General features: G+C 36.1%; 1 protein-coding gene across 2 annotated transcripts; it reads left to right on the forward strand.

Moving 5' to 3' along the window:
* Positions 1–723: 723 nt before the first annotated feature.
* Positions 724–20,630, forward strand: LOC143887809 (myosin-11-like). 2 transcript variants are annotated; one of them, XM_077392000.1, is made up of 41 exons: positions 724–1,037; positions 1,148–1,225; positions 1,311–1,372; positions 3,477–3,605; positions 4,380–4,523; positions 4,704–4,849; positions 4,932–5,088; positions 5,245–5,303; positions 5,577–5,736; positions 5,826–5,975; positions 6,082–6,218; positions 6,314–6,460; positions 6,561–6,662; positions 6,928–6,985; positions 7,073–7,174; positions 7,913–7,950; positions 8,124–8,250; positions 8,340–8,510; positions 8,796–8,927; positions 9,264–9,373; positions 9,521–9,581; positions 9,713–9,890; positions 10,529–10,734; positions 10,832–10,951; positions 13,844–13,942; positions 14,236–14,457; positions 14,849–14,988; positions 15,834–15,948; positions 16,042–16,092; positions 16,178–16,261; positions 16,555–16,725; positions 16,806–16,961; positions 17,081–17,287; positions 17,419–17,559; positions 17,857–17,927; positions 18,032–18,131; positions 18,213–18,269; positions 19,127–19,183; positions 19,267–19,347; positions 19,482–19,564; positions 19,650–20,630. In XM_077392000.1, the coding sequence occupies exons 3-41, from the start codon at positions 1,370–1,372 to the stop codon at positions 19,771–19,773; spliced, it is 4,596 nt and encodes a 1,531-aa protein (XP_077248115.1). In that variant the 5' UTR covers positions 724–1,037; positions 1,148–1,225; positions 1,311–1,369; the 3' UTR covers positions 19,774–20,630. The 2 variants fall into 2 exon arrangements, with proteins under 2 accessions (XP_077248115.1, XP_077248114.1); XM_077391999.1 differs by having other exon boundaries at positions 1,148–1,211.
* Positions 20,631–24,272: the final 3,642 nt, after the last annotated feature.

Below are 24,272 nucleotides of genomic sequence, written 5' to 3' on the forward strand. Positions count from 1 at the left end.
TGTAAATTGCACATAGTGTTTGTAAAATATTAAATAACGCCTTCTACAATAGCTTTTACATGGTATCAGAGTAAATGCCTGGGTTCAAACCTCCTTCGTAGCAAAAATCCACATGCACTTTTCAAACCCAAAAGACGGGTCACGTGCCACGTGTAGGCCAAACCTAAAAAGAGGAGGCCACACGTGAGGAGGAGTGTTTATAAAAGATTAAGCTTTTGGAGTTATTGGTAGTTTTACAAGTAGGACCTACAAGGACAATCCGATGAATGGTCTGATTTAAAATGGATCGTGACCGAGATATGTGAAGTAGGGTTCGAAGAACCGAGAGTCCTGAGACACATGAAGTAAGATTCGAAGAACACTCTTAGTATGATCAGTCCGACAAGTCATTTCTATCGGATCGTGATTAAGACATGTGGATCGATCCGAAGTGAAACTCTTGACACCCCTAATTTTATATGCGGTAAGCCCGTGAGTATTTTTCAAAAAGTACTGTAGGCCTCCACCATAGGCTGATCCAAACCATCCATTTGATGGGCCACAACATAAATCGGTTAGCTTAGCAACAACACCCTATGGAAAATGATTTTTTGGGCACATTGTGGCCCCCCCATCAAATGGACGGTTTGGATCATCCTATAATGTGGGGCTTTATACTTTTTTGAAAAATGCTTACACCATATAAAAAAGTTAAAAACTCATGAGATTCAAAAACCACCGAGGGGCAGTGAGGGGTCTATACAAACCAGAAAAAACCTATTCTGTTTTACGTGTCAAAATTCTCATTTCCCGGTTTCCTATTTTCCCTCTCTCCCTCTCAACCATGTTCTCTCTCAAAACCAGCGACTCTTTCTGGGCTGGAAATCCTCAATTCGAACCCTCAATTTCTAGGTTAAAAAAAAGAACTCAATCTTATGGATTGAAGAAGAAGAAGAAGAAAAAAAAAAAAAAAAACTCTTCTGATGCAGAAATCTCTCCTTCATCTCTCTCACTCTATACCGCCCTGATTTCAGCGATCTATCAATCATGGATTCAATGTATCTCTCGATTTTTTTTCCCTATTCTTATATTTCGTTTATTTCTTTTCCTATTTAATTTAATTTTTTTTTTTTTGAAATGGTATTTAATTATTTATTTGTTTATCCAGATCCAGAAATGCGCTTTCGAGCTGAGGTTTTTAGGGATTTCAATGTTAATTTTCGTAATTGAAGGTGAATTCTCTGAGGTGTGATGGATTTAGGAATTATAAAATCGTCTGATCCAGAGAGGTTTGAATTTTGGGAGTAATTTTTTTTTTTATGAAATATCAGTCAGGTCACTTCTCAAAGGCGTAATTTCTACTTAGCTGGTCTTCTTTTGGTATCTAGAAATGGTAAGTTGGTTTGTTTATGTTTTTAATTCTTATTTTATGGTTATCTGATTGCAATTAACTTATAATGTGGTAGAATGTTTCTTAATTTTCTTTATTGGCAATGCAGATTGAAATTATTTCCTTTATGAAGAATCCGTCTGTGTTAATTCTATCTTTTTCTTGTGGAAAAATGTATAGACTCTCATGATATTTTTTCTTATTCTGTATCTTATGACTCAATGTTAAACGTCGGTTTTACATTTCTAATTAAGTATCAGAAAACCTTTAGAAAGATCAATTTATTTTTGAAAGAAAAAATGTGTCTTTCGTTATGAACGCAAATATGGTCATATCAATTTCCTTCACTATGCATGAAAATATAGTCATATTAGGAAACATAGATAGCCATCTTAGAGAAATGCAATAATCCAGAATAAGAAACAAATAACTATTTTTGAGATAGGAAGAGGATACTTTCAATCTTGGGGGAAAATGTTATGAGAATCTAAAATTTAGTTGAATGTAGTTTTGGGCTTTGGTTTGCGTTTGTTTTTAGGCAAGATAAGAGCCAGTAAGTCGGATTTCATAGATGCTACTGTTTGAGGGACTTAATTTCTGCCATGTTGCATCACAAATGAGCCATTGTTGCTTGTGGGAGAGTGTGTTGGCACCAGACTTTGTATTCATCTGAACCCCTCTTCTGTCCTAGATTTGAGTCAAGTATGCTCTGGAGTTGGCTGAGAGGGTGCAATAATGGCATCTCCTTACTGTGTAATAGCAATTTACCACAATTGAGTTGAGGATCTATAGAGTGCTTTTGGATTTGCACTGGTCCACTATTAAAAATTGATGAACTCACCTCCACATGGAGTTTTAGACCATGACGAGTTCTTTTTTGACCATTCAAATTCACATTGTTCAGACCGAAATGAATATGGAATTGATCATGTCATTATTTTATTTGCCATCAAACTATTTTCTTCATTGAACTGTAGATAGCAATTAAGATGAAGCATACTAGTGGCTGAAAAAATAATTGATAACAATTCTTCGTTACGTAAATGAAAAAGCCTTCATAACGGAGAAAAAGACATGGCGAGAAGGCAATTTAACAGCGAATCACAGAAGAGAGAATTAATCTGAGAGTTGTTAAAAGAAATTTGGTAAGCTCAAAGAGAAGTACAAAACCCTGTCTTGCAAGATTACTGCATTATGCTCATTATGAAATCTTACATTTCTTAGCTAAGAGAGAAGATTGAATTAGGTTCAAGTCTCTCTATATTAGAGGAGCAACATGATGAAACTTCACTAAAAGATGTGGTTGTCAGTCTTATGGTTTCCCCTACTTTTTTTTGACTGAGTTGAGAATGAATCATTGACCTCAAGGCTAACACTAAATGCCTCCCAATTGAGCTGCTAGCTCAACCCTGTTTTATCTCAAAGTTATTCGAAGATACAATCCTTATGTGCCATTGAAATAAAATTGGATGAGTTTGGATATCTTCATCTCCTATGAGATAATATGATTTGCTAACCTCTAGAGCTAAATGGTGAAGACTTCTTGACTTTAGCTTTTATCCATGAAATTGGTATTTTACTATACCTAGAATAAGATGTGTGCACATACAAGCTATGTCACAAATATCTCCTATATTTTCAAAATATTGCGTTTTTATCGTAACATTTTGATAAAACAACAAAATCACGAAATAATCTCGAGATTTGAAAAATATAGCGATATTTTCATTTTATCACAATAAAATCATATTATAATATCACGATATTATCCCGATATTTTTACTTTCTTTTTATTTTATATTTGTTCTTCATTTTATACATTTATATATTTTTGAAATAATTTTATTTTATCATTTTCCCCCGATATTAACCCGAAAAAAATTTAAAAAAATTGATATATCCCGAGATTTTCCCTTGCCTAGAAATTCCTGAGAATGATATTTGTGACATAGCATACAAGGTACAATGAACTCTCTATGAATGTTTGAGCATCCATATGCTTGCAAGTACCTACAAATGCAGATTAATTCCTACTGTTATATTTTTTTTGGAAAATTTTATGCAATTGCCAATGTTCTAATGTCTGCTGAAATTTTGACTTCTGCAGGCCACTACAGTAAACATTATTGTAGGTTCTCATGTATGGGTTGAAGATTCGGCGTTAGCTTGGATTGATGGGCAAGTTTCTAAGATAAATGGCGTAGAGGCTGAAATTCAAACTACCAATGGAAAAATGGTACTCAGACTACTAATGTTTTTAACTCCACATTCCTTTAAATATTTTCTGTGCAGTATGCATAATGCACGTGTGCCATGTTGCATATATGCCCAAGTTCTGAAGCACTTAATGGCATTTGCTTAAAACTGGACATGGCTTCAGTGGTCAGATTTACTTTTTCTGAACATTTTTATGGTTCCATGTCACACTCCAAACTGGAAGATCTATGGTCTATCGGTCTATGCAGTAAATGCAGCACCAGTAGCAAGATTTACTTTTTCTTATCAGTTCTTTGCTTACATCATGTTCATGGTTTAAAGGAAAACACTTCTAAAACGGGATCCCATGCCGAAAATAAAGAAGGGATGAGAATCACGGAACAATTTGGGTATTTTTACGGATTTTTTTGGATTTGTGGGAATGCGCACTCTCTATGTTTGTCTTTTGCGTGCGTGTCACGACAGAGGATCCCGTGCTTTTGTTTTCAGTACGGGATCCCGTTTTGCTAGCAACAGTATATTGGCAAAGTCTACGTTTTTTAGATGAATAATGTATTGTAATACATCTGTGTGTTGGTGGTAATTTAAACTATGATCATGGTACTGTGCAAAACAGAAATCCTATGGTTACAGTGAGATGCATTCCCACTTTAAGATGTATACAATCACTTACTGAAAGAACGCATCGACACCCAGCAAATTCCAATTCCAATGCAGTGCATCACTTGTGAGTTGTAGACCTTAATTTCATGGTGTTATTGATTGAAATATGTTCTACGATAATATTGTTCAGGTTACAGCAAATCTATCAAAATTATACCCAAAAGATATGGAAGCTCCTGCTGGTGGAGTTGATGACATGACAAAGCTCTCTTATTTGCATGAGCCTGGAGTTTTGCAGAACTTGGCAACTAGATATGAACTCAACGAAATATATGTGAGCACATTTATTTTATTTTTTCTCCTTTTGCTTTCTTTTTCAGTTAATGTTAGTTCTTTCAACTCAACTCAACTCAACAAAGCCTTTGTCCCAAACTAGTTGGGGTCGGCTAATGGTAGTTCTTTGAAGATTTTTATTAGTTGCTCTAGTTATGTCCTGACCTTTAGCATTATGCAGACATACACCGGAAATATTGTTATTGCCATAAATCCATTTCAAAGATTGCCCCATCTGTATGATGCTCACATGATGCAACAATACAAAGGAGCACCATTTGGGGAGCTAAGCCCACATGTTTTTGCGGTTGCAGATGTTGCATACAGGTGATCTCATATTTCTGAAGAAAATTTTCTGTCCTTGGAATTAAGGATGCATAGATTTACAGAAATGTTCATTGGAAAACAGGGCGATGATCAATGAGAGAAAAAGCAACTCTATTCTGGTTAGTGGTGAAAGTGGGGCTGGTAAAACTGAAACCACGAAAATGCTCATGCGTTATCTTGCCTTCTTGGGTGGCCGTGTTGCGACTGAAGGACGGACGGTTGAACAACAAGTTTTAGAAGTAAGTTTTTAATATGCCAACTGTAAGCCAAGTGACCTCATCCTGTTGTCTTCTCTGTCTATTACTATGGCTTTTGTTCTTTTATTTTCATTTGACCATTTGAAAACTTCACTTCTGAATCAATGTGAAATTTTTTTCCAACTGATGTGACTGCAGTCAAATCCAGTTCTTGAAGCATTTGGCAATGCCAAAACTGTTAGAAATAACAATTCCAGGTGAGATACTTGTCCAAGCATGCATTTCTGTAAGAAAATATGTTATCACTCCATTTTTTCCATCCACTATGCATTAAATCATGTAGTCAATAGGTTAGTGCAATAATCATTCCATCATCTTTCAATTCTAATATTTCTAAAATTCCCATGTGGTGTCCATATGTGAAGAAATTCTATCCTTTGTGTTGTAATATATTTTATTTTCGTCCTTCACTTTCTGAATTTTTTAGGTTGTCTGTACCATATTGATGTTTCATTGAATAAAATGTGCAGTCGTTTCGGTAAATTTGTTGAAATCCAATTTGACAAGAGTGGAAGGATATCAGGAGCAGCTATTAGAACTTACCTTCTTGAGAGATCTCGTGTTTGCCAAATTTCTGATCCTGAGCGCAATTATCATTGTTTTTACCTTCTTTGTGCCGCGCCGCAAGAGGTAAGCATTTTGTTGGAGTACTACTGTCAACTCATCGTCTGTTTTCTTGATAGATATACCTTGATTGCAATGCGGAATATACTTGGCAGGACATTGAGAAGTATAAGTTGGGGAACCCTAAATCTTTTCACTATCTCAACCAATCAAATTGCTATGAGCTGGTTGGTGTAAGTGATTCCCATGACTATTTGGCAACTAGGAGAGCTATGGATATTGTTGGGATCAGTGAACAAGAACAGGTATATCCTTCCCTTTGTATCTAATGTATTTCCGATTTCCTTTTGTATTTAGAACTGGGTATACCATCTTCAGAGTCCTTTTTAATGCTATTTTTTCCCCTTTCAGGATGCTATTTTCAGAGTCATTGCAGCCATTCTTCATCTTGGTAATATCGATTTTGCCAAGGGAAAGGAAATTGATTCGTCAGTTCTGAAAGATGACAAAGCTAAGTTCCATCACAAAATGACAGCTGAACTTCTCATGTATGAAACCTTATCTATCGTTATCTTAGAAGTTGCTAAACTTTCTTTCCTATGTTGTTCATCTGTCAATACATGATTTTTTATCATTATTTCAGGTGCAATCCTCAGGCTTTGGAAAATGCACTGTGTAAACGAGTGATGATAACCCCTGAAGAAGTTATTACAAGAACTCTAGATCCTCTTGGTGCAACCGTCAGCAGAGATGGTTTAGCAAAGACAATATATTCTCGCTTGTTTGACTGGTAAAATGCTCACATTTTTATCTCTTCTGCATACCGTGCTTTGTAGATTTCATATGTATCAAAAAATTTCATTCTGAGGTGCCCAACTTTTTATTTACAGGCTGGTGGATAAAATTAACGTCTCAATTGGACAAGATCCAAATTCAAAGTCTCTGATTGGGGTCCTCGACATCTATGGTTTTGAAAGCTTTAAGAACAACAGGTAAACCTTGATCAATTAAAAGAGTAAAAGTGGGATCTGGAGTATACTGCTCCTAGCCTCTTTCAATTGACATTGTAGAATCCCACATCGGAAAGGGAGAAAAAGTGACTGGGCTATATATGTAGAACTCTCTCTCCATGTGTAGACGCGTTTTAAAACCGGGGAGGGTTGAGATCTAGAGCCGGACAATATCTACACAGTGGGTCGGGGCTTGACAGACATCCTGGTTGGTGCCATTTAACTTCCATTTTTTCCATATGTGCAGTTTCGAGCAGTTCTGCATTAATTTCACAAATGAGAAGCTACAGCAACATTTCAACCAGGTAATTCATCATAATATCCTATATGGGCAGGTCAATTTTGGCTTAATCTTATATTAACCTAATAACTATGCATGTTGTACTTTTCAGCACGTGTTCAAGATGGAACAGGAAGAGTACACAAAAGAGGAAATCGATTGGAGCTATATAGAATTTGTTGATAACCAAGATGTTTTGGATCTTATTGAAAAGGTTTTGGCCGTTTACATTCTTCATTCTTACAGTTGTTGTTTTTTTTTTTTTTTGGGTGAATCTCATTAGCTAACTACTCAATTTTATAATGTATGTGTTGCTTGTTTTCCAGATGATATTAATATTATGAGTATATGTAGGTACATGGATGTCTGCATGTAAAACAACTGTAATAATATCTTCAAAGTGCCTTTGTAATATCATTAAATAAAAAATGAGTTATAAAGATTCTGATAACTCACTTTAAATGATGGATTTTTTGTTTGAAAAATGCAAACACATTATTTACAGGGTCAAAGCTTATTTAACTTTTAATCGCATATCCTATGTGACTGTAAATAGAATGGGACTAATTTATTTGGTTGATACTCATCTTTAATCAACTGTATGAGTTGATAGTACTTTTATGTTTTTATTTTCCTTTTTGTCTGAGCATTAAAATTCTTTGACTGAGTATGTAGATTATCAGAGTTAAAATCGGACGAGTTCTGACTTAAGTCGTATGGTTCACAAACCACGTTCCTAATTATTATATCAGTTGATTGCAACTCTAGTTGATCCTGTCCTTTGTTACTTTAATGTCCTTGACCTATTTTGATGTAAGGCTTATATAGTATTGACCTCATTTTAAAGTGTTTATTTGCTTCTATTTTAATCTATTGCTTTAGGATTAATATGAATTCAAAGCTGGATGCTGTTTTATGGGCCAATCTTTACTTTATAGTGTTTCTTTTGCAGAAACCTGGAGGAATTATAGCTCTTCTTGATGAAGCTTGGTAATATAATGTTTCCTTGCACTTGGCATCATGTATTTCCTCTGCCTTTGGATGGAAAGTGATATGGATTCATTAGGGATTTTATCTTCCAGATATGAACTCTGTCAAAATTGTTTTAATCAACTTTATCACTTACGTCCATACTTATTGAAATTTCTTTGCTTTTATTTCAGTATGTTTCCAAAGTCAACACATGAAACATTTTCTCAGAAGCTCTATCAGACATTCAAAGTTCACAAACGCTTTATCAAGCCAAAACTGTCTCGCACTGCTTTTAACATCTCTCATTATGCAGGAGAGGTGAATTTTGGTTCCTATAGAATCCAATATTTTATTACTCTTAGATGATAATGCAATTCAACCTATTCATTCTCCATTTTCATCTTCAGGTTATGTATCAGTCTGACCAGTTTCTAGACAAAAACAAAGACTATGTGGTGCCAGAACACCAAGATTTGTTGAGTGCTTCAAAATGCTCTTTTGTGTCAGTCCTTTTCGCTCCGCCCCCAGAGGAGACAACTAAATCTTCTAAGTTTTCTTCCATTGGATCTCGTTTTAAGGTGTATTTTTCTCTTGTTATCCTGTTGAGTCTTTTTTGGGTCTACCTAAAATATGGTTTATGAAAGATGTAGTATCATTTCCTTTCACATCTAATCAACAATGAAATGTCTTCTTAACTTAGTGACAAGTTGAGCCATTCAGGGAAAAAAAAAACTTAGTGACAAGTTGGGACAAAGGATTCATTTAGCCTACCCCAACTAGTTTGAGACAAAGGCTTTGTCTAGTTGTTGAGTTGAGTTAGTGACAAGTTGAAAACTAATGCTGTGATGATGTAATTGATGCAGGTACAACTACAATCACTGATGGAGACATTGAATTCAACAGAGCCTCATTACATAAGATGTGTGAAGCCAAACAATCTTCTAAAACCCGCTATATTTGAGAACGTCAACATCATGCAACAATTGCGCTGTGGTGTGAGTACATTCTGATAACAAGTGGCGTCTTTATCTGGTTTAGATACAACCATGGTTTTAAATTTCGACCAAAATCCGAAATTTCGGATGGATTTCGGTCGAGATTGACACCGAAACTTACCAAATTTCGGCGAAATTTGGAAAAAATATTAATTTTTTATTCCTTATCCAAATTTCATCCGAAATTACTGAAATTTCGGCCCAAAAATATGACATTTCATGCGCCTTTACAGAATTTCGGCCGAAATTTCTGGATTTCGGCAAAATTTCGGTTTCGGTTTCGGTTGTCCCTAATTTATGTCTTTGCTTAACTGCTTATTAACATTGTCTATGTAGGGTGTTCTTGAGGCTATAAGAATCAGCATGGCTGGATACCCTACTCGCCGGTCATTTTATGAATTTCTTCATCGTTTTGGGATTCTTGCTCCAGAGGCTTTAGAAGGGAAGTAAGTACTTTCTTTTAATTCCACTTTTGATTTATTTAAAAATATTGACTATGATATTTGGTCAGTTTGAAGTTTCTAGTTCGACTCATGATATTGCTTGGTAGATGTGGATGTTCCATCTATTGACTATAATGTGTTCCTGACCAGCCACAATGAAAAAGTTGCATGCAAAAAGATTTTGGAAAAGAAGGAGATGAAAGGGTTTCAGGTAATTTGAGCCTTCAGAGACTTCTGTACTGTTTGTGAAATTGTTTTTGTATCAATGCTCATGCTTTCAGTCACAGTTTTTTTACTATAGATGCTTTCACATATTTAAAGGACCACCTAATGTTTTTACAGATAGGCAAAACAAAGGTTTTCCTGAGAGCAGGTCAGATGGCTGAGTTAGATGCACGTAGAGCTGAGGTACTTAGCAATGCGGCAAAAACTATTCAGCGTAGAATACGGACATATATTGCTCGGAAACAATTCATTGCATTGCGGAAGGCTAGTATTCACTTGCAGTCTTTATGTAGAGGTATGACCATTCGATTCAGAGGAAGCGTGGAATCAATTCTTATATTATGCCTACATTCATTCTTAACACTATTACTGTCATGTGCCTTTGAGACTTATTGATCCACTTATTGGGAAGAATACGGTCATGATTGATATCCATAGATTCTCACCTGTTATATGTTACGAACCCAAATTGGTTTGCAACGGATTTGATCTTCTTAGAGGGAATATCAAACTCTTGATCCACTTCGAGGGAAGGATCAGTCCTCCTTTGTGCACAAAGACACTTTCTGGAATAAATTTCTTTTTATTTCCATTAACAGTAACATGTGCTTATATAAAGCACTTAAGGATAAACATTGAAAGATCTAGAAAGATGTTGTAATAAGAATGGCAATAACTAAATAAAGCTTAACGTAATATTGACTAGTATCCAAATCAATCCTAGTTGCTTAATCCACCCTAATGCCTAATCTATCATGCGATGATCAGATCTTAGAAGATGTGATATATTCTAAATTTGCTAATTTATTCAACTCTAGTGGGACCCGTCTAGGCACGTAACATTATATTGTAGTTGTGTAGCACTCTTGAGATCTACTTACTACCAGAAGCTCTTGTTTATGATTTTCCACATCATGGATATATGCATTGCAGGAAGATTGGCTTTCAAATTGTATGAAAGCTTGAGGAGGGAGGCTGCTGCATTGAAAATACAGAAGAATTTACGTAGATATGAATCCAGGAAGGCTTATGAACGGCTGCGATTGTCAGTGCTTGTCTTGCAAACAGGCTTTAGGGCAATGACTGCTCATAATGAGTTCAGATTCAGGAAGCGAACTAAAGCAGCAACCATTATTCAGGTTATTACATTAAGTCCAAAATATAGAACTCAAACAGCCAACATTTATTCCTTTTCGTGTTACCTAATATTTTTCTCTAATGAGAAATTATTTGCAGGCCCAATGGCGTTGTCACAGAGATTATTCGTATTATAAGAAGCTGAAGAGGTCATCGGTTGTAACCCAATGTAGATGGAGGGGGAGGATTGCAAGGAGAGAGCTTAGGAAACTCAAAATGGTCAGTACTAGTCATTTTGTGTTTGAAAGTTGATGTGTTACCTAATGCAATCTATTTTCGTAATTTTAATTAGTTGTTACTCATGCAAATATGGAGACACACTAGGCCAAGGCGTGTGAAGGGTGGATGGATGTTGCCTAAGGGTAAAGTTCATTCAGCTACCCATGCCTTTCACACAGTGAACTCCATGGGAATGTTCATTTATGAACATCCATTCACGGTGGAAGCTTTCTTGCAGTGTCATATTTTATACATGAAAATTTATAGTTTGGAGGCCATCTTTGTAACTTCGTCGTAATGCTCGATTCCAGGTCTGAGAGGTGTACTAAATACTTCAAATCTTAGATGTATCGACAATATGTTATAAGCCTTAGAAATACAACCAACACATCCAAAAGAATAAAAAACAGACAACATAACCTTCTTAAATGTTGAGTGTTAGATAGTTTATGTTAGAGTTCTATTGAAGTTCAATGTAATTCTTTTAAGCTTTCAAGTTAATAAGATAGGGCCCATCTAACGGCCTTAATGGTATTAGTTATAATTATTTACTGTTAACTAATCTGAGAGTCTAAATCTGACCTCTCACCAACACTTTCCTCATATATATATTATATGGGTATATTACTACTTAACCCTTTTAACACTCCCCTCCATAGGGGTGTTCATTATTCGGTTAAAACTGAATAACCAAACCGAACCGAATTGGTTCGGTCGGTTCGGTTTCGGTTTTTTTTTTTGGAAATTCGGTTATTCAAAAAAATAAATAAATTCGGTTAACCGTAATAACCGAAATTATGATAAAAACCATTATTTAAAAAAAAAATGCTATATGGGCACTCCGTAGGATGATCAAAACCGTCCATTTGATTGATCACAACTTAATTAGGTTGTGCTCAAAAAATCATTTCGATTGGATGATCCTAGCCCTCCGATCGAAACCAAGATTTTGCTTTTCTCCCTCTTTTTCTCCCACTATTCGGTTATTCGGTTATAACCTAATTTTTAATCGGTTCGGTTTCGGTTTTTAAAAATTTCGGTTCAGTTTCGGTTACCGAAATTATTTCGGTTATCAAATTTCGGTTATTTCGGTTCGGTTATAACCGAATAACCACCCCTACCCCTCAAGCTGGAGTGTATATATCATACAACCCCAGCTAATTACAAAGTATAAACTATAAAGTATAACTAATAGTGTATATAACAATTGGTCATCGATAAACAGAATAATGCATCCCGGACACAGGTCTCGATTTAAGCATTAAAAGGCAAATAAGGTGGGAACAAGGAACAAAACTTGAAGCTTTTACCTCGGAAGCAATTATCACCCAAATCTACGAGTCTACAGCTTCAATTTGTCAACCAGAGGATTAAACGATGTTTTCTCCAGACATTCAATGAGAGGCTCAGAGAAAAAGCATTTCTGATTGTTTTTATCCTCTTTTCTTATAGCTAAAAACAAGGCAGCCAAACAAAGAGTGTGTTTCCTGTTTGCAAATCAATGGGTAAAATGTGGTTTAACCTCATATTTGTAACTTCCCATGATGCATGTGATAGATGGAATATATTTTTACATGTCAGACCATATTGTCTGTTATGCCTAGTATTTGGATAGAACACATAAAATGGGGACACCATGGGTGTGTACTTACACCTCCAGTAGTGTTGCATGTAGGCTAAACCTGAGATGTGTAATTTTCATTTGTATTGATATCTGCCAAAAGGGCAAACATGCTTGGACATGGACATCTGTACTGATGTTGGATATAAACAAAAGATGTCAGACATGGAACCCTAGAAAATTTGATATGATTCACACTATCTTGTAGGTGCATATTAAGACTTTGTGCATTATATTATATAAATTCAGGTCCCGCAAATGTTTTCAGAGTATAATGCATGATCATTTGTTAGATATACAGTTTTTTGTTTAACATACATATAGAAAACAAAAGAAAAATAGGAGCGGTTTGAGTTTTCCTAATTGTTGTCTCTATACACATTTTCAAAACCGGGTCCCCTATGGGTTTGTTTGGTTGCACAAACACTTGCCATTTATTGGAATTTCAAATGCCAATGAATGTCGATTCCTTGTTTGGTTGCCAATTGCATTGAAGTTCCATTTTACTCCCCCACATGTTCCAGACATCATTATTGTTTTCTTGTACTTGTGGCGCCCATGTGGCACTAATGCCCCCTTTACTCATCTTCCAACCAAATTCTACAAAATGTTAAATATTTGGTAGAAGAATAGTGGAAAAGGTCTTATCTTTTCTCTCTCTCCTTTTCTCTCTTCCCTATCTCTCTCTTCATTCTCTTTTTTTTTGGTAATGACACCCCTACTTTTTCCACTACTCTATGAGAGAACTGCCGCGTAACCAAATACTACTTTCCACTATTCCACTATTCTTCTAGACAAATCAAATGCTTGTCTCCTCCCTTTTGACTTCTTATTCTACTATTTTCCGAGCCACCTCTGCTCAACCAAACATAGCCTATGAGTTGTCCAACATGGCAATCTTTGGAAGAGAAGTGCACCTGTAAAACATGCTTTGAAGCAGAGGAATCCGATTATTAATAAAAACATTATGCTTAGTTGGAACAAAATTTAGGATATTTTAATGGAGAGGGGCCATGTGGTGACCCATAGCCCCACTTGGGCCTCAAAAGTTTGCACTTTCACTGATACATATGTATAAAATAAGATGGATTAGTTTTGGAATAGATTTTTTTACATCTAAATTTATCATCCAATATCTGGTATAGACCATAATTTGTAAGTTCTAAACACTTACAGTGGCATTCCTTAGAACTCGTTTATAACCTGCATTCCTTAGAACTCAATTATAACGTCATTTCTCATTAGTACTAGTTGTCTGTAATTTTGTGCAGGCTGCAAGAGAAACTGGTGCACTTAAAGAAGCAAAGGATAAGCTTGAGAAAAATGTGGAAGAACTCACATGGCGTTTGCAGCTGGAGAAACGCTTAAGGGTAATTACATATATATATATATAATTACATATATATATATATATATATATATATATATAATTACATATATATATATATATATATATATATATATATATATATATATATATATATATATATAGGCTATTTATTTAGTAGGAAAGCCATTTCTAAATTCTGAAACCTTATACGCCAATTGATTGAGTCTCAAATCTAAAATTTTCACCAGAATAACTCCTGTGCCACTTCATATATATATATATATATATATATATATAATGGTCTCTTACCAAGATTTGAAATCCCATGTGCAGACTGACGTAGAGGAAGCTAAGGGACAAGAGATACTGAAGTTGCAGAATTCTCTGCAAGCCATGCAAAATAAAGTAGATGAGGCAAATTCAATGCTTGTAAAGGAACGAGAGGCTTCACGGAAGGCTATTGAAGAGGCTCCTCCTATTGTCAAAGAAACCCCTGTTATTGTCCAGGATACTGAAAAGATTGATGCCCTAACTGCTGAAGTGGAAAGCTTGAAGGTAATTCCTCTGAATCCAGTTAAGCTAACTGTATTAATCTGTTGTTTTCAGTATCCTCATTGCTTTAAAATTTAGTCACTACTTCCTGAGATGTAGCTAATTCCTTGAAAATTGAGGAGTGCCCTCAGATTTATATGGTTTCGCATCAAGCTGAATATCTAATTATAGCACTCTGAAAATCTCCATCTAGATAAGGCAAAGAAGAAGGTACCAGATTCCTAAATGCGCACATTGCATGCATGAATTACATTCAAAACATGGGTGGACTGTTTAACTTGATGTATTTATGTCTATTATAGACAGTTATTGTAGCATATTACTAGGTATTTTTAACACAGTTATATAGGATGTGTGCCATCTTTTGTTGGTAATGGTTTTATGCCTTTTACAGGCCTCGTTGCAATCAGAAACTCAAAGAGCTGATGTTTCTGAAAGGAAATGTGCTGAAGCACAAGGACAAAGCGAAGAAAGACAAAAGAAGTTAGAAGAAACAGAAGGAAAAGTAAATCAACTTCAGGATACTTTGAGCAGGTAAGCATGATTATTTTTAGAGGAATGATAAACTGAAGGGTGTCCTTGCAAAAAAACAACTACAAGGGCGCCCCTATTGGTCCTTTTTTAAAAAGTGCATTTATTGTTCCATTTTTCTATGCCATTTTCATACATTTCTGTGCCGTTATTAATGCACTTTGTTGGGTTTGACCAATGGGGGTGCCCTTGTAGATTTGCAAGGGCGCCATTCATCCTATCATTCCTCTTATTTTTAGTAGTGTTTCCTATCCATATCTGTCTACCTTGTGCCTCTAGGAACTAGGTTTTTTTTTAATGAGTGATTCAAACCTAATAAAATGATGTATTCTTGATTTGACCCAGCCAGATAACCTATAGCATGACACTGACAGAACTCTTTTGTCGACGTTTTGTATTTTTTGAATAGTATACTGTAGCTCTTGATCTAGTAGTTGGCCAATTTATTGTCTAGTACACGTTGACCTAACAAACAAGAAAAGTACTTTTATGTTACTTTTCCTGCTTTGGTAATATTTTTATATACATGTGTTCCATGATAAAGATTTTTTTTATCTATCCGATATGATTTGCATTTTCTGTAACATATTAAATTTATCTTTTTATCTATATCATCGTATTATAAATATTTCACTTTATTAACGTTTTAGTACTTTAGGTTTCTTAAATTTTCTATGACATCACTTGTGCATTCCAACATTTACACCTGTTATTTATGTACTACCATAAACTGCATGAGACCATCTACTGATTAGCCATTACAACATCATATCTAATATATTTGGAAATGATTAGTATCACTCCTTTTTTCATCTGGTTAGTTAATGGGATGCTTCTTTCAAAACCAGGCTTGAAGAGAAGCTTGCCAACATAGAATCAGAAAATAAAGTCCTTCGTCAACAGGCTGTTTCCATGGCACCTAATCCTAAATTTCTTACAGCACGCTCAAAATCAACTATTCAGGTACTTCTAAGAAACAATCTGGACAAAGTTCGGACAATAATTTTCACCTGAAAATGTGTTGTTATTTGATGTTCCTATGACTGTTAATTCCAGAGGAGCCCCGAGAGTGGTCATATTGTAGGTGGTGATACAAAGGCAACCGCTGTAAGCAGACACTTATTCCTTCTTGATATATACACATAGGCTCTCCAATATATTGTGTTTCTATAATTGTTGATCATCTGTGTAGGATTCAAACAGTTCTGCAACCACACCAAGGGAACTTTCAGAAGTAGAGGAAAAACCACAGAAGTCCCTCAATGAGAAACAGCAGGTATTTCTTTACGGTTCGATCAAACCTAATTTTGATAGATTTCCTTTCATTCCATGTCCTGCTAACCTATGCCCAAGGTTTAAAATTTTGGTTTCGGCTGGCTGAAATACCGAAATTTCGGCCAGAATTCAGTAAAAACAACAAATTTCAAACTTGTGCCGAAATTTCAGAAAAAGGTAAATTTCAGCCGAAATTTCCGAAAAGAAATGAAAACTTGTTTCAAACTCATGCAGTTGAATTTAAAAACTTGTGTTTGTGTTCCTGATGGACTTGTTGCTTGTTTCTATTTTTAGGAGAACCAGGACTTGCTTATTAGATGTATTGCGCAACACTTAGGCTTCACAGGAAGCAGACCAATTGCTGCCTGTATCATTTATAAGTGCCTTCTCCAGTGGAGATCATTTGAAGTTGAACGCACAAGTGTTTTTGATCGGATTATTCAGACAATAGGCCATGCTATTGAGGTTTGAATTACTAATGTTTACAATGTGGTCTTATATTATTTTTATACATGAAACATAATTCTGAACTTTATAAATTGAAGACCCAGGAGAACAATGACGTCTTAGTCTATTGGCTTTCAAATGCATCAACTTTGTTGTTGCTACTCCAGCGCACACTCAAAGCAAGTGGTGCGGCTGGCATGGCTCCACAACGCCGTCGATCATCATCATCTACCCTGTTCGGGAGAATGACTCAAGTAAGAGACAGTTTTTGTACTCATTATTGTTCGATATGTTTTGCTAAATTAAATTTAATGCCTCTAAGAACTACACTTCCTGGACTTCTTATCCCTTCTGTTTCCGTAATTTTGTTTAGAGTTTCCGGGGAACCCCTCAGGGTGTTAACCTATCCTTCGTAAATGGAGGATTAATTGGTGGGGTAGATGCCTTGCGCCAAGTTGAAGCCAAATACCCTGCGTTATTGTTCAAGCAGCAACTTACAGCATATGTTGAAAAGATATATGGAATGATCCGGGATAATCTAAAGAAAGAGATATCTCCCTTGCTAGGGTTGTGTATTCAGGTGTACCTGCTCACTTTATGCTATTAGATTTACATTTTTGTCAACTTTATGTTGGCTTTGATGACATCGTGTTTTATGTCTAATCACAAAGTTACATCGAATAATTTCAATGTATGGTATGGACAATGTAGGCACCAAGAACATCCAGAGCAAGTTTAGTGAAGGGTTCCCGTTCAGTTGCAAATGCTGCAGCTCAGCAAGCATTGATTGCTCACTGGCAAGGGATTGTGAAGAGCCTTGGAAATTTCTTGAACACATTGAAAGCAAATCATGTTAGTGGAAACCTTGTTAGGCTTTATTACTTCTTTTATCTATTTTCTCTTGTACTTTTTATCAATAATAAAGCGTGGGCTGGGGTTATAATTTACCTTTGACTTCTTTTTACTCACCCAAGTGGACATCCGAGTCAATTCTGACCCAGAAACTTATGCCTTTAGCCCTTGAATCAATCAACTCAACTCTATTTGGGGCTCAGTTTGTTTGTATTATTATTATTAGTAGTATTATTATTATTATTATTATTTCATACTAGTCTTATGAGTTACTTTTCCATTCCCTGCTCTACTCAGGTGCCGCCCTTTTTAGTTCGCAAGATTTTCACACAGATATTTTCCTTCATCAATGTACAATTATTTAACAGGTAAATGAGTTGGCCTTTTGCTTATGTGTGAAAGGCTTTTAGTGTCATACCGTGTTAGAACTTAGAAGCTTTACACCCAAATTGTGCCTTCATTATTTTTGCAGCCTTCTGTTGAGGCGAGAATGTTGCTCATTTAGTAATGGTGAATACGTCAAAGCGGGATTAGCCGAACTGGAACATTGGTGCTATAAAGCAACTGATGAGGTGAGTTTACTTTATTGTTGTCTCACTTCCTGATAATTATTCTATTTCCATTTCCCTAAATAAACCAAAAGAAAAATGCAGTATGCAGGTTCAGCATGGGATGAGCTCAAGTATATCAGACAGGCTATAGGATTCTTGGTACGTCATTTCATTCTTTACCCTAACCTTTGTGCATCACTGCCAAGGTTTAAAATTTCGGTTTGGGTGTCATTTTTGGCAGAAACCGAAATTTTGGCTGAAATCCAGTAATAAAAAATTAAAATTTCGCTTGTGGTCCGAGTTTCGGTTGGTAATTTCAGCCGAACTTTGGAAAAAAAAAACCAAAAATTACTGAAAAATATTCAAAAACTTACAAATGGCCAAACTCTTTCGGTGTCGGCCTTCGCTAGTCAATGGAGTTCAAAGAATGCACCCTCATTATTTCATAAGGTAAAAAAGTAGTTAGGAACGATTAAAATTGAAAAGTGGCTGTAACAGTAGTTGGTAGTGCGAGCAGGAGTTTGCAGGTGTTGAATGTTCTGAAATCCATATTCCATCAATTTTCATTCATTGCTCCACTCGTTGCTTTCCACAGTAATAAAAGGTGCTGTGTCAGATAAGCCGACTGTGGCTTTAGAAACTAACATTAGTTCCTATGCTCAATGTTTAAATTTTAAACGCTCCACGAATTAATAATTGACTTGTCCAAGTAGATCGCTTTTGGACCTACTGACAATAAAAATACTCCTTTAACTTGCCCGAGTTAACAAGAAACTCACCACATCAATCATTGACTTAGTAAACTTAACACAATTTTACCATGGATAAGTTCTTATCCAACTGAGTTTTACACTGCATATATGTGAAAAATAACTTAAAAATTAATGATTAATAAAGCACCTCAAAGATAGAGAAAACATGGCTCAGACTCGGTGACCTGCCGAGCTTTAAATCCTTATGGCCTAGTTTGACTAGTTTGGTAATTCTTTCTTGATACATTTTCTTGTCTGGTTCAGGTCATACATCAAAAGCCAAAGAAGTCACTGGATGAAATAAGCCATGATCTTTGCCCTGTGAGTGAAACTACCTATGTTTTTTCTGACCTTTACACTGTTGTTTCCTCTAATTTCAACTGGCTTTACTTCTCTATCCACAGGTGCTCAGTATACAACAGCTATACCGGATCAGTACAATGTACTGGGATGACAAGTATGGCACACACAGCGTGTCCTCAGACGTAAGTTATTTTGTATGCCATTAGGGTTTAGATCATCATCATCATCATTATCATCATAATGACAATCATTATAGAGCTCTTGGTGGTGTAAAAATATCTGACCATGGTTAATTTGTGCGACGGATCCCTTCTAGGTTATATCCAGTATGAGGGTATTGATGACTGAAGACTCAAACAATGCTGTCAGTAATTCTTTCCTGTTGGACGATGACTCGAGGTAAAATAGTCACCTGTCAAATCATTTCCTTTTTCATTTCTTTGAAATTCTAGTTGTAAGTTCATTTGCCTTGCTTATGGTGCAGCATACCATTTTCGGTTGATGACATATCAAAGTCAATGGAACAAATAGATATCTCTGATGTTGAACCGCCGCCGCTCATTCGTGAGAACTCAGGCTTTGTGTTCTTGTTGCCACGTGCTGAATAGTGACATTCCCATCATTCTCCGGTAGATTCTCTCAGTTAAGTTACCTTTGTATCATCTGTATTGTTGGACTTAGTTTTAGAGCCCCTTCAATTTTTTGATGACCTTTAGGTCGCTATTCTTTATGCCTTGGATTAAGGCTGTTCTTTCGGTGTGTGTAATTTTAGGATCAATTTCTCTCAGTTTAGTTACATTTGTACCTGTTATAACCAGTTTTAGTGCCCCTTCAATTTTTTGATGACCTTAGACTTAGAGGTCACCATTCTTTCTGCCTTTATTAAGGCTATTCTTTGGGCTACCTGCGAATCCTGTCAACTGTTGCTTCCAATGGGAAATTCCCTACCCTATGAAATTTTTACAATTTTAGGATCAAATTCCCCCATCCTCTGGTTGTAGAATTTATTGTTTTTGTGAAGGGATTTTGAAGCTAAAATATCCCTTGTGAGCTCCACATCAAAGCAATCTGATGCAGCTTTTTTCTCCCTTTTTTCCACTTTGATGCAAAACTAACAGCAACCTTCTGTCTGTTGGATTATTTTCCTTATTTTGCAATTCATTTTCCTCAATGTGATGTAGCTTTTTCTCTCTTTTTTCCCTCTTTGATGTAAGATTAACAGCATCCTTCTGTGAATTGGATTGTTTTCCTTAGTTTGTAATTCATTTTCCTCTCATCAGTTGAATGTGAATAGATCCTTAGGGGAATTCACCTGGATTGCTTTACTGTCTAATAAATTATTTCATATTCTAGGTTTGTAACTTTGAAGTAAAATAGAATTACTACCCACGGTAGTCTATGTTTGCCCTGCTATTAAATTGGAATGGAGCTCTGTAATGTATGTTTAGCAACTATACTTCATCAACTCATTGTTTTGGACCATGATAATAATTTTAAATTGGAACCTCTCCTACTAAAAATCAAGCAAGAGTAGCTCGTCCTGATTGGCTTTTACATGCAAGTTTTGGTCAAAGCTTTTGTTAATTTGGGCATTTGGTATTATCAGTTATTTATGTATGAAATTAAGATTTAATTTCATTTCTGAAACTGTAATTCCCAATATTTGGACCTTAATTCTTTCCACATTATATTTGTATTGCATTTTGAATTCTAACTCTTTGAAGGAGTTCTGTCACAGTTGGGTTTTACATGCCAGTTTTGGTCAAAGCTTTTGTTAATTTGGGCATTGGGTATTATCAGTTGTTTATGTATGAAATTAAGATGGGATTTGCTAGGGAACTTTGTAGAAGGCATTTTGTGGAGCTTCTGTTGAATGAGAGCAGCCACATAGGCTCACTTTTTGTCTTATTCATCCTATGTGGCTGCTCTTTCATGCAACAGCCGCTCTTCGAAATGCCTTCTGCTATGGTCCCTAGTGAATCCCAAGTTCCCAACTAAGATTTAGTTTCATTGCTGAAACTGTAATTCCCAATATTTGGATTATGTGCACACCCATAATTCTCTCCAGATTTTATTTGTTTTGGATTTTGAATTCCTACTCTTTGGAGTTCTGTTACTGTAAAGTAAATGTTAGATCACAGACAAAACCTAATCTCTTACTCTAAAAATCAAGAGAGAGAGAGAGAGAGGGGTTTCTAGACCAATTGTACATGTGGTTTAGTAGAATACAAATGGAGATTACTACCCTTAAAAGTAGAGTAATTAAAAAAGAAAAGTTGAATGTGATATCTTAACATTCCAACTCAAACTGCCCATGAAAGTAGATATCAAAATGCTTGACAAAGAAATGGATCGATGAACAAAATTCTCCAACAAAGTGATAATCCACCTCAATATGCTCTGTCTTATATCTTCTGTTGACAATCTTAATGATACTTATTATCGCAATATGGAGTACTTTGGAGCTCACAAATTAACATTATCGCAATATAGTGGAGATGGAGCTCACAGATTAACATTGTGATCGAAAAAACTGTATGATTGCCACTTCTTTTTTTCCCCATAAAATTAAAAAAATATCCCTACCTCCATTCAATTTTATCTAATAATTTTGTGATATTTTGGTGTAAGAATATCACAACCCAAACCCAAGTTCAAACCGACCCAACCTTTTTAAGCTTACAAAATAATACTTTCATAAAAAAATGTCATGTGGAACTCGGGTCAGGTTGCTTAGAAACTCAACCCGAACCCTACCCAAACTCAACCCGAGTTGGGAAAACTTAACCTGGGCCTCACCCGAACTCAACCTGACCCAACCCGGTTTTTTTTTTTTTTTTTGGGGTTGAACCCAACCCGAGTTGCATTGTATGTAGCAAGAGGGCGCTTATTTCGGATGGTGGGGCTTATGGGGAAGGGCACATTCCAGTAGAGAATTAGATTCAATTTAAGGGACTTTTTTTAGGGTCACGTGAAATAGATTTAATTTCTGGTCTGAGAGTGATTAAAGCTCTTAACCCTAATCTCGAAGGTAGTAGAAATCTTGGAAATAGATTTAGGGGCCGTTTAGATACGCGGATTTTAGAATCCAGGCTTTTAGTTTGAAAACAGTGTAAAAGAGGGTTCATGATCAAGCAAGTATGCTGTCCTGACAGCATTTTTTGGATTTTAAGTAAGAAATTCAAGTTCTAAAAATCTCTCCCGCATCTTGAGATTTCTAAAACCTGGAAATATGGGAGGATCTGCTACTCTCTTGCTGACGGAAAGAAGGGCGAGAAGTTAAAAACAAGTAAAAAATGACGGCTGGTTCTCTTGTCTCTTAGCTACAATTTTGAAGAAATCTCAGATTCTAAAATCCACGTATCCAAACGGCCCATTAGTTTTCAGTCTGAGACAGATGAGGGGGATAAAAGTTTGTAACCCTCTTCTCAAGATAAAGTAGAGATCCTTCTAATCTTGTCCTCGAATGCAGGCACACAGACGAATCATGTAAATCTTATTGTCTTATTTGTTCACACTGATTTATTTAAGATCACAGATATTAACTCCTCCTAAATGACATTAGCTTAGTTGACTAATCATACATAGGGGTTTTTGCTAAAAAAGTCTTCAACTATGCTTTATTTGCCAAAAGAGTCTTCTAGTTTCACATTTTGCAAATAGAGACACTAGGTTTGAGTGACTTTTGCAAATCAGGTCAAGTTGTGACCAAAATACCCACGGCAGAATTTTTTAAACTCCCTGAAAAAAGACCAAAATGTCTTGAAAAATTAACTATGTAAAAAGATGGAAATATCCATGACACAGATCTTATATGATTGGTGGCCATATAAACCCGTGTTTTTCTAGTGTAAAAATATTTAGTGATATACTGTGATTAATGAGGCCCACATATGGGAAACGATATATTCTCCCCCTTTTCTTCTCCAGGCCACCCCCATCTGGTGTGTTTATTACTACTCTTTTTACACTACAAGGGTGGCTCAAGGAAGAAAATGAGTCGAGTATATCATTTCCCCCACATGCTAATGGGTTATATACATTAGTGTGACCTACATAGAGGGCTTAGTGGGAAAAAGAATAATGAACCCTACTTGTATGTTAACGAGGTGAGTTTAATGTCAAAAAAAAAGGCAATGAGTTGTGTGCTAAAAGGGGCCTACAAAAAGGGCCCAGCCAAAAAATCAATGGACCCCACATGCATGCTGATAAAGATCTGGTAGTAGGCCTATGATGTAGGCCTCGTTGCCCAAAAACTAACGAGTTCTCTTAAAATGTAGGATAACACCCTACAGTACACCCATGTAAAATCAGGGTTTAGCCTTGAGGTTTCTACGATCTCATTTTTCTAAGTTTTAGGCGATAGAGTTTACAGTCTGACCATTGTTTGAGACTTTGAAGAATCCCAGGTCGATATCTTTAGTTTAAATTGGTTGTACTCTGGGTTCAAAGGGTTGATACCTTGTGAGAAGGCTTACTGTCATATGGAAACTATCAAGAGTCATCCAACCTAACACTATCCGTACACTGTCCCATAGCATAATTGGATGTCTCATCTCTTGTAGGCCCAAATTGACTTAAAATTTTACTTAAATCCAATCGTTGGATAAGAAGTAGGCCTTGGGCAACCCAGCCTAACACTATCCGGACATTCTCCCATACCATAACAATCTCAATTTGTATTTTCTGTCTATTTCTATCCCAGACCAACCCAAACCCAACCCTCCACAACCAGAGGTTCGGGTTGGGCTACCCGGGCAAGGTTAGGGTCGAGGTAATGCCAGGTCGAGTTGGGTTAGGGTTGGCCTCCGAATTGCACCCCTTCTTTAGTATATCTGTTTTAAGTTCAGTACCTGAACATTAAACGTCACTTCGCGCTTAGACACATAATAAAACCTCAATCATTCAAGAAGATAACTGCTGAAAAGATTGGCTCTTATTAGTGATCTCATCCAAAGTTGCCCATCTAGATTTCTGGGTACCATTTTGAAGACTGAATAAGAACTTCCACATCAATAACAATGTGGGTCAACTTCAGGCACTCCCCTATTCACTTGGAAGGGCCAGATTTGTTACTCTTCCTCCCTTCTTGATGAACACAAGGCAA

Source organism: Tasmannia lanceolata, unplaced genomic scaffold (assembly GCF_043159265.1).
Source record: "Tasmannia lanceolata isolate RefF3 unplaced genomic scaffold, GAP_Taslan_0.1 ptg000012l, whole genome shotgun sequence".
Taxonomy (NCBI): domain Eukaryota; kingdom Viridiplantae; phylum Streptophyta; class Magnoliopsida; order Canellales; family Winteraceae; genus Tasmannia; species Tasmannia lanceolata.

Excerpts from the sequence above, each read along its gene's own strand:
- LOC143887809 (XM_077392000.1), top strand. Across the intron at positions 6,986-7,072 it reads TACAGCAACATTTCAACCAG|CACGTGTTCAAGATGGAACA; the intron begins GTAATTCATCAT and ends TGTACTTTTCAG. Across the intron at positions 16,093-16,177 it reads GTGATACAAAGGCAACCGCT|GATTCAAACAGTTCTGCAAC; the intron begins GTAAGCAGACAC and ends TCATCTGTGTAG.